This window comes from Rhamphochromis longiceps, linkage group LG14 (assembly GCF_057381845.1).
Source record: "Rhamphochromis longiceps isolate RC_006_pf linkage group LG14, R_longiceps_female_GT1.1, whole genome shotgun sequence".
Taxonomy (NCBI): domain Eukaryota; kingdom Metazoa; phylum Chordata; class Actinopteri; order Cichliformes; family Cichlidae; genus Rhamphochromis; species Rhamphochromis longiceps.
In genome coordinates this window covers 42,962,192-42,973,086 of record NC_140570.1, presented here as the reverse complement: position 1 = coordinate 42,973,086, position 10,895 = coordinate 42,962,192, and the positions used below count along the sequence as shown (strand labels likewise).

General features: G+C 41.9%; 1 protein-coding gene and 1 long non-coding RNA gene across 2 annotated transcripts; one reads left to right on the top strand and one right to left on the bottom strand.

The window, feature by feature from the left end:
- The first annotated feature begins 177 nt into the window (after nucleotides 1-177).
- LOC146654923 (uncharacterized) lies at nucleotides 178-2,044 on the top strand. Its single transcript, XR_014914773.1, has 2 exons — nucleotides 178-877; nucleotides 1,088-2,044. It is a non-coding gene; the product is annotated as an uncharacterized LOC146654923 (long non-coding RNA).
- A 967-nt stretch (nucleotides 2,045-3,011) lies between these two features.
- On the bottom strand, nucleotides 3,012-10,693 carry LOC146654922 (uncharacterized). Its single transcript, XM_085429442.1, has 3 exons — nucleotides 9,402-10,693; nucleotides 5,854-5,994; nucleotides 3,012-5,711 (listed from the first exon to the last, which is right to left on the bottom strand). Exon 3 carries the CDS (start codon nucleotides 5,664-5,666, stop codon nucleotides 4,881-4,883), a length of 786 nt encoding a protein of 261 aa, XP_085285568.1. The 5' UTR covers nucleotides 5,667-5,711; nucleotides 5,854-5,994; nucleotides 9,402-10,693; the 3' UTR covers nucleotides 3,012-4,880.
- Nucleotides 10,694-10,895: the final 202 nt, after the last annotated feature.

Sequence of the window (10,895 nt, the reverse complement as noted above, 5' to 3'; positions counted from 1 at the left end):
TGAAATAATAGCTAATTAGAAGTTATTCTATAACAAATCCAGTGTTTTCAATTCACGAGGTTGGAGAACACTTTTTTAGGGTTTTTGGCAGGAAACCATTAGAAAACAGAAGGCAACATTAACAAGATTAACCACGAAGAACTGGGACATTTGTCACCTTTTTTCTCCTTCTGATACAATATTGCAAAAGTCTTGAGGCATCCTCATTTCGTTATATTCTGCTGGGAAAATGGGAAATAGGCAGAGCAATTCACTGAAACGTGCAAACATAAATGGAAATACAGTACATAAGGCAAAAATGTACTTGAAAGTCAATATTTGGTATGGCCACCTTTACTATCGAACATAGCCTGGACTCTCTCTTTCCGGAACACACTGCTTTAATAAATGTTGAGGTCTGGGCTCTGGGGAGGCCAATCCATGACTGATCTAGGTATACGTTTATTGTATTCACCGTGTGTTTGGGATCATTGTCGTAATGAATAAAAATATGCCTTTTCCAACTAGATGCTTTTCAGCTGGGACTGCATGATTAATGAAAATCTTAATATCTGGTTCATATTTCCATCAGCTTTCTCAAGATTCCCAACACCACTGGCAGAGCCTTCATCGTGTTTTACAGATGGATGTAAACACCCTCTGTTGGAGTCATATCAACAATTATTTGAACCAAAAATGTCAAATATGAATTCATAATGCTGTAAGACCTGTTGCCACTGATATAGTCCAGTTCTCGTGTAATTTACCATACCTCAGCCTTTTCTCCCTGTTTCTCTTCACTAAAAATGGCTTCCTGACAGCCTTCCACTGAGACCGTTTCTGATGAGGCTTCAGCAAACAGCAGATGGATCCATTAAAGGGCCAGTGCATCTCTCAGGTACTTCAAGTCTTTGCTTTTCTTTATATTTTTCTACATCTTAAGGACATGATTTCCAGATACAGTTCATCTGCTGTACAGAGTTATTTAGTCCTGCTACTTTTCCGGTTTCCTCAATTTTTTTAAGGACTCACAGCACGCCAGATTTTTGGGAACCACCTAGTTGGTTCAAAATGTTATTTTTACCTATCAGATTTTGTTATCTTTTAGATTCTTAAAGTGCTATGCTGTGGTGTGCTGGGGGAGCAGCACAGCAAAGAAGGACTCATCCAGGCTGGAAAAACTGATCAGGAAGGCTAGCTCTGTGGTCGGCATGAAGCTGGACACCCTGGTGACAGTGGCAGAGAAAAGGACACTAAAGAAACTGATGGACATTATGGACAATGCCAGGCATCCTCTGCACACGGCCATTAACAACCAGAAGAGTCTGTTCAGTGACAGGTTGCTTCTCCCCAAGACAAGAACTAACAGACTTAAAAACTCCTTTGTCCCACACGCCATCAGACTGTTTAACTCCTCTCTGGAGGGGAGAGGGAGGGGAAACAGGAGGACAAAGGAGGGGGGAACAACTAAGCTGTAGTGCCTCTTCACCTCACTGTGCAATACCTTTTGTGCAATACTTTTGTAAATAGTCAACAGTGCAATAGACCTCAATACTCGATACTTTGGGAGCCATAAACATCATTAGACCAGTGCACATATTGGTAAATGGACTGGTTCTTATATAGCGCTTTTCTACTCTTCTGAGCACTCAAAGCGCTTTACACAACTTGTGCATTCACCCATTCACACCCATTCGCACAAGCACATTGTTCTAGGTGCTTTCTAAGTAACATTCACACACATTCATACTCCGATGGATGCATCGGAGAGCAATTTGGGGTTAATATCTTGCCCAAGGATATTTGGCATGCAGACTGGGGGAAGCCAGGAATCGAACCACCAATCTTCCGATCAGCAGATGACCTGCTCTACCGCCTGAGCTACAGCCACCCCCTTATTGTCTCTATTGTGCTCTGTCTTGGTTGTTGAGTTGACTAATGTGGAAATAAAATTTATCCAGCAGTAAACCTGAGTTTGCGGTGAGGGAAGCATCTTGTACAGTACAGCACTTTCCAGCAGGAACTTCGATAGAATGTAAAATAAAACATTTTGTGTATTTTAAAATGACATTCAGTGTGTTTTTGTTGTTGCTGCACTAATCAACCACTTACTACTAACTGCAATGGTAGTTTATTGGATTGGAAAGTGTGGCGATGCTCGCCACCTGGTCTCCCTTCTTGCTTGTTGGTGTGGGCAGGTCTCATTTGTAGGTGCTGAAGAGCTGCTGTGGCTCATTTCCATCAGTGGCACTGGCAATACCTGGGCTCATTCTGTCAGTGAGGTAGTTGAAAAACCCCAGTTGGGTAAAGCGTTTGGGGGTTTTTGTTAACAGACATGCTTATCTATTTAGTTGGTGTTATTTTTTTCAGCTAAATTTTTTAGTGCAATTAGCACTTTCAGCATCAATCCATAGCAATGTGTTGTATTTTTCACATTGTCTGTGTGTAAAATACATATGTAAGCATAGATTACACAAAGGATCCTGCACGCCAAGCTGGATACAAATAGAAATCCCTGGAAACAATTCTTTCTGCGCTTAAGAGCAGCTTCCTATTGCAACGCTGGAGGATTTGTCACCATTACTGGATACGCTGCAGAAGCACAGCAAAGCAGTGACTGTGTGGAGTCGAAAACTATTACACCAACTACACTACACAGTCACCCACATTACCCCAATCACTGGCGTGTTTACACAACAGAGACGCTGAGTCTTTGTTACGGGCGCCAGCCACTGTGGCCTCGTTGTGTGGACACAGAGAGACCTTGCTGTGACTCGCGTCTTCCCTGCTGTGGATTTCTGGAAACCGCGCTTAAAGAAAGCACAAGACTTCTTTCGTAAAATGTGCCTTCCTGAACTTGTTGGGAAATACTTCTCGAAACAACGTGCTGCTCTAAATAGCCTGTAATGTTTCATGTTGTGGTTAAAGATTGATGACAGCTGTGTGGTGCGATGTAAATAGTTTGCATTTCATTTTTATGTGATTGCTGTGTACATGTGAATAGATCTATAATAAAGAAAAACAAACAAATATACTATTCTTTTTTGTTTTATTAAAACAACTTCACACAAAGTACAACTATTTACAATGTACAGTACATCCAAAAGAACAGCTTTAAGAATACTCAACAGGAGCAAGTGTCATTTGGCCCTGGTTTGACAACAACACTGGGGCACATATTAACAAAAACACAGCAAACCTTAACGATCTTATCAAGAAGTGTTGTGTCTTCAGCCTCACATGATAAGAGTAATCAGACTGTGTGTAACATTTTGAACTTGTTGCGCAAACTACCTATTACTCGCTCAACATGAATTCTCAGGTGGGCAATTGCTCTCGTTTGTTCAACGTCCCTTGCATCAAGTTGACAGTAGCCTTTTGTGAAAGCTGGAATCTTGACCTCCGCACACATCATTCCTACAGCATCTCTGATGTCAAAGCCTCTGTCAGCCAATACTACGTCCCCTGGTAACAGCTTTTGAAGAATGCCACATCTCTCTATGATGTGTTTATCTGATGCACGACTAGGGCTGGGCCATATTATACCATTCACGGTAATACCGGTATAATGTTAGGCAACGATAGGAAAATGAAATATCGCGATAGAATGGGAGTAAAACGCGCATGCGCAGTGCCTTTGTTTTCATACGCACATGGCCGATTGTTGAGTGAAACAGATGAACCAGAATTGGTTTGTAAAAATGGTGCAACTTCCGTGATGTGGAACTGGTTTGGTGTTTGTCTGTCAGATACACGACAAAGCACATTTTTTTGCAGAACATGAAAGCGGTCGTCGTTAATTGTCGTATTTGTCGGACTAAGATGCTCTTAAATCTGGGAGTAATCTGGGTCCTAAACTCCGTATGCTTCAGGTCAAACAACACTGCAGCATCACTGAGAGTTAAAAACTGTCTAAATTCTTTCATCTTTAGTAAAACGATCAGCATTGCTGCTTTACCAGGTGTAACTATAAAGTTTAACTTCCATGAAAACAAAAAGTTATTACATTTAATGGAGTTAGAAGTTAGCAGGAAGCTAGCGGAAGTTAGCTCGCTAGTTTCGCTAGTTACCTAAGCATGATATAGCATGTTCTGACTGAGAGATTTCTGAAAAAAATCAAACGTACAGCTCTGCTATCACTTCCAACATAAATGAAGACAGGAAACTAAACAGCAGTGACGTTTGTAGGGTTACTGAAGTTGGGCTAGCTGGTATATAATGATGTGCTACGTGATCGCTAGCGACACAGCTATGTTAGCATAACATAAACAGTGAAGCTGGAGGACGAACACTAACACTTTTCCACTTATAAAAGTTAACGTGAAGGTTCTTCATGGTTAGAGACAAATGCAATCGCATGGCAGGATGCTGTAAACGGACCAAACTTCAGTCAGGAGAACAACTGAGATAATCTATCCACAATACCAGGTTAGTCATTAATATACTGCAACAACATGGGAATAGAGCAGCTGCCAGAGAATTCAACATTAATGAATCAATGGTACAGAAGTGGAGGAAGCAAGAAGAATGAGTTTAATAAAGTTTGATTTATCTGACTGCTTTGTTTCGCTTAATGTGCCTTATAATCCCGTGCACCTTATGGTCCGAAAAATGCGTACTGCACACTGCAGTTTAATGTTGCAAAGCACCTCTTTTTAACTTCAGTGGATATTATACATGGTTATGCTCAGGATATGTCAGCCCATTTCTACTGGAAATGCCTTTTGGTTAAACTTTCAGCAAGGAATTTGCATTTGCACTGTTACATTTTTATAAAGCTTTAATGTACATAAAAACCAGCTTCTTGTTTAAGTGAAAATAAATGGAAGGTTGTCTTTTTGCGCTAGTAATGTTGTGGAGTTGTATTTTGTCTCGCATCAATTATATCGTCGGTTATATCGTTATCGCAAATTTTCAAATATATATCGTGATAAATATTTTTGGCCATATCGCCCTGCTCTATGCACGACCCCCCATCCCCTGGAAATGAAAGAAATAGCTCCATGGGGTGTAATCCCGATGAGGTATTTTATGGTCTGTGTACCCTTGTAATGAGAGTATGTTTGTGCGCGTGCCTTTAAATTAGATGGTCTTTCTGTTCGAATCTCAAAACAGTCAACAATGATTGCTACTCGTTTTCCAAAAGTTTCAGTAAACTGTGGAGGCATTGTCGCCTGCAGACAGTGCCTCTCAGGCCAGTGCACCAGTGCTCCTAAGTGGGCATACAAAACATCAATGGTATCGGTGAAGACAGAAGACAGTGTTTTGTGCGACACATGGAATAGATGACAAAGATGCTGGACTGGAAGATCAAGTCTCAGACGCATTAGTGTGAGTAAGAGCATTTGGAAACCTGTCAGTTTCTTCGGTATTGGCAGGAAATCTTTGACAGTGTTGAAGAGGGACATTAAGACAGCATAACAATATAGTCCAGTGTAATATCTTACTTTTTCGGTATCGTCCTTTAAGAAAGTTTCATTCAGCTCTGTCTTTTGCAACTGTGCTCGAAGCAGTCTGTTCTCCTCCAACAGCCGGTTTATTTCTGCTCTGCCCTGTTGACTGCACACACAGTCCTTCGTCTGCCCTTCAGCTTCCGTGACGCTGTCACTCCCATCACCACTGTCCACATTTGCAGCTGGTACGTCAACCTCCACTTGTCCAACACAACTGCTGTCCACTGCCTCCATGACATGGTTGTTGTTCTTCTGTCAGACCTTCATCGATCATCAAGCCTGTAAGATAAAAAATAGTGCATAGACTTAAGGTTAATGTACACCAATATTCCAATGACAGGTGTGTGATTCATCTTTAAGTTATGTGCGGATTAGTGTACCATAAGAGCAATTTAGTATGTTTTCAGAGGGGGGTGTTTACCTGCAATGGGTGCTCTTTTTCGCTTCCGTTGCATACGCCTTGCGTGCCGGTCCGAGTCTGACACAGGTTTGTCGTCGTGCCCCATGTGCAGTGTTGGTGCCCAGTCTGGATTTGTTACATCCATTTCATATGCTGGTTTGCCTGCAATAATGCCAAATCAAAAGCTACTCAGTCGACATGACGTGGTTCTGCAGCATCACACATTAGCATGTTTTATCTCATTATCTATGACCGCGGCGCATTGAAAAAAAAACCCACTAAAAGCCTTTTGGTTTGGTCCTTTTACAGCATCCTGCCATGCGATTACATTTGTTCCTGACCACCGAGAACACTCACGTTAACTTTTATCGAGTGGAAAAAAAGTTAGCGTGTTTATATTGTGCTAACATAGCTGTGTTACTAGCGGTCACGTAGCACATCATTATATACCAGCTAGCCCAACTTCAGTAACCCTACAAATCAATCAATCAAGCTTTATTTATAAAGCACTTTTCATACAGAAAAAATGTAGCACAAAGTGCTTTACATAGTTAAAAGCAGCCCACCCCACCCTCCAACTCACTCCCCACACTCTCAATACACATATATCCCCCCACCCCCACCCACACACACACATACACACACGCGCACACTTAAAGAGTAAAAATTGGGCTGGGCTCGCATGAGCCAAGTGAGGAAACATTATAACAGAGAGCCGTCTGCACCGGGAGCCGGTCACAGACCGCAGCCTCCGGGCTGGGCACACAGCCGGAGGGAGGCCAAGGAGCCCCCCAACCAGGCTGAGAGGACCCCAGAGACCAGCAGCCACGGTCAATAACAGCCCCGGTGCAGAGAGCGCCCTCCGAGGAAACACTGGAGATATGACGCAATACGATATATACAGGGTAAAATGATAAAATAAATAAGAACAGGATACAATATAAATATAAATATAAATAGAGTAAGAAGATTAAAAAATGAATAAGAATAAAATCAAAAAATATTAGGTAAATCCTAAATTAATAATAGAATAACAGGATAGAATAAATAAGCATAAAAAATAAATAAACGCTAAGTAAAAGCTAAATTAAAAAGGTGGGTCTTGAGCCTGTTCTTAAAAACATGTACGTTCTCTGCGGCCCTGAGCTCCTCCGGCAGGCTGTTCCACAGACGAGGACCATACCACTGAAAAGCTGCCTCTCCGTGAGTATGTGTCCTGACTTTAGGGACAATCAAAAGGCCAGTACCAGAGGACCTCAGGGTCCGCGAGGGTTCGTATGGTAAAAGCAGATCTGAGAGATAAGAAGGCCCAAGACCATTAAGACATTTAAAAACCAATAAAAGAACTTTAAAATCGATCCTGAAACACACGGGGAGCCAATGCAGCGATTCTAAAACCGGTGTAATGTGGGCCCGCCCTCTGGTCTTCGTCAGCACACGAGCTGCCGAGTTTTGCAAGAGTTGTAAAGTTGAAATATTCTTCTTAGGAAGACCAGAGAGCAGGGCATTACAGTAATCAATGCGACTGGCAATAAAAGCATGCATCAGCATCTCCGTGTTGGCCCGAGAGAGAATAGGGCGGACTCTGGCTATATTTTTTAGATGATAAAATCCAATTTTGGTTACATGTTTAACATGTGGGATAAAACCAAGCTCAGAGTCAAAAATAACACCCAGGTTTTTCACTTGTAGCGAAGGACATAGTGAAAATGCCTCTAATTTAGACAAGAGTTTCTCTCTCTGAGCTTCAGGACCGACAATTAAAACTTCAGTTTTGTCCTGGTTAAGCTGTAAAAAGTTTTCTGCCATCCAAGATCTTATATCCAAGATACAGTTAAAAAGGGCATCCATTGGTCTGGTGTCATCAGGAGACACGGAGATGTACAGCTGCGTGTCATCAGCGTAACTGTGGAAGTTCACTCCATGCCTCCTGATGACACTGCCGAGAGGCAACATATACAAATTAAAAAGTACAGGGCCTAGAACCGACCCTTGAGGCACACCACATGTCATTTTATGGATCTTAGAGGAGCATGTATCCATACTCACCATAAAAGATCTGTCAGAGAGATAGGAAGTGAACCAGTTGTGTACAGCACCAGAGAGGCCCACCATGTGTTTTAGTCTGTTTAAAAGAATAGCGTGGTCTACTGTATCAAAGGCTGCGCTTAGATCCAGCAGCACCAGGACTGAGAGCTTTTGGGCGTCCCAGTTACATCTAAGATCATTTAAAACCTTTAGGAGAGCCGTCTCTGTGCTGTGGTTCACCCTAAATCCAGACTGGAATATCTCCAGGATCTGTCTATCATTGAGAAAATCAGTAATCTGAGTAAAAACAAGTTTTTCTAAGACTTTACTTAAAAATGGTAAGTTGGATACAGGTCTGTAGTTATTAAAATCATTACAATCCAAATTGCTCTTCTTCAGAAGGGGCCTCACCACCGCCGTTTTAAAGGCAGCAGGGAAGACACCCAACTGAAGAGAGCAATTCATCATGTATAAAAGCTCAGCCTCAAAAAATCCATAAAGTGTTTTAAAGAGTGAAGAGGGGATTGGATCTAAAAGACATGTGGTGGGTCTCACTGTGGAGAAAACCTTCTGAAAGTTCTCAGCATTAACCAGGACAAAGCTGTCCAGTGTCTCCTCAGGTACAATCGAGCCCTCAGATGTGTTTACAATCATATCGCGATTAGATAAAATATCAGATCTGATGGCGCTGATCTTTCCCCTGAAGTGGTCTGCAAACTGCTCACAGAGCGAGTCTGTGGGGGTTCTTTGGGAGCTGTTAAAATCAGGGTTAAATAAATGATCTATGGTGGAAAAGAGGACCTTGGGATTATTTTTGTTAATACTGATTATTTTGGCGAAGTATGAATTTCTTGACTTCCTTAATGTATTATTGTACATTTTAAATTGCTCGGAAAATATTTGATGGTTGATATTATTTTTATTTTTCCTCCATCTCCTTTCTGCTGCCCTGCAATTTCTTTTGAGTTTTTTGACTTCTTCGTTTCTCCAGGGTGATGCATGTTTTACGTTAATCTTTTTGGTGGTGAGTGGAGCAACGGAGTCAAGGCTTTTCTTCAGTTTGCTGTTAAAATAACTAAAAATCAAATCGCAGGGTGCAGGTAAAATCACAGGGGGGCATTTGACTAAAACCCTGGTAAAATTTGCAGCCACTGTCACTGCTGTTTAGTTTTCTGTCTTCATTTATGTTGGAAGTGATAAGAAAGCTGTACGTTTTAATTTGTTTCCAAAACCCCGCAGTCAGGACATGCTATATTGTATTTAGATAGAAGCTAGCGAGCTAACTTGCTGCTAACTTCTAACTCATATGTCATAAATTCCATTGTCATGGATGCCTGGATGTTTAACTCAGTTGTTACACCTGGTAGAGCAGAACGCTGATAATTTTATTAAAGATGAAAGACTTAAGACAGTGTTTTAACTCTCAGTAATGCCACAGTGATCATTTGATATATGGACCTGCAGCAGAGTTTAGGCCCAGACACGGCTAGTGACGTCAGACTCAACAATCGGATAGTGATATGAATTACTTTAGAACTCACCGGAGAGAAAATGCCGCGAGCAAACCAACAAAAAGCTGGGGATTGCACGGAACTCGATATCCGCTCGTCTCACCGCTGCAATCCATGCCTGGCGTCTTTGTTTGGTGATATCGGATACATGGGATCCCTCACGTTGCCGCCAGGATGGAAAACGATTAAAAGATTAATCCAGTTTCTTGCCTTCACGATCGTGAGATCTAACATTGCAACCGACTACACACGTACCACCATAGCTGAAGCTGTATCCTTTGTCTGGCCTACTGTGATGGCGGCAGGGGGCGCATTCTAAAATGTCATGTGACAATCTGATTCATGAAGAGTGATGATGTCACAAGGACATGTGATGATGTCACAAGGACATGTGATGATGTCACAAGCACATGCCTTTGAGCCTTTTCTATAAATAGGGGTCAGGAGCAGCAAGTTTTAGTCAGTTTGTTCGCAGCCTTCAAACGTTCGACCAGAGCTATATTTGAAAGTATTTGTAAACCTCTTCAGAGTCACTGTGCACAGGATTAAAAATGTATCCACGAAAATGCCAACAAAGAATAAACAATCTTGCTGCCTCTCCTTCGAGGTCTGGCCGGCCACTCACTTCAAGAGGGAAGCCTGATATGACACGATCCATTGGTGCCTCATCAGTCCAAAGGACATTACAGGAAAACTCCGACCTACATGCAAAAATTAAACAAATTGAAGAAGAGAAGCTTCAACTGGAGGAGAAGTGCAGACAATTGGAAGCACGAAATCAAGAGCTGGAAAAACAACAGCAACGCCAGCCTTACACAAAAATTATTAGTGAGGCCTGGGAAGGAAAGTTTGGTGAAGCACGACAGAAGATTTTGTTCCTGATGAAGGAAAACAAGACAAAGAGTGCTGAATTAAAAGAAACGTCTGCCCAGCTTCAACGCGCGAATGCTACTATTGGGGAGATGCAAAGGGATCTCCAAAACATGGAGCAAAAGAATCAGGCGCTCCAAGGAACGCTTGATGAAGCTATGGAACAAACTGCACAAATCCTCGGACAGAAAAAGGAAGGGGTCACACAAATGCAGGACCAACTCAAAGGCATAAAGAAAAAATACGAAGTGCTGAAAGTCAGGCTGGATGAAACAGAGTGCAAAAAAAAAGAGCTTCTTCAAGAGAAAGAGCAACAGGAAGAAGAAAAAAAACGTATTCTCCAGGACTCAGACAACTTGAAGTGTGAAAACGCTGAAATGCTTGCACAAAAGCAGCAACAAGAGAAAATAAATGAAGACCTGCAGCGTAAGCTTCAAGAAATCACAAGAAGAAATGAGCAGTTAGAAAAGATGCACAAGGAAAAACAACAGCAAAATACAGACAAGTGCAATCTATTAAAAGAAATGGAGCAAAGATGCCAGAAACTTGAGAAGGAAGTTGAAGAAACAACCGATCAGTTGAGAACCCTCATCCTAGAGAAAAAAGTGGTCGTGGAAAAGCTCATGGAAAAGAAGAAAAAACGTTTCCGCTTCT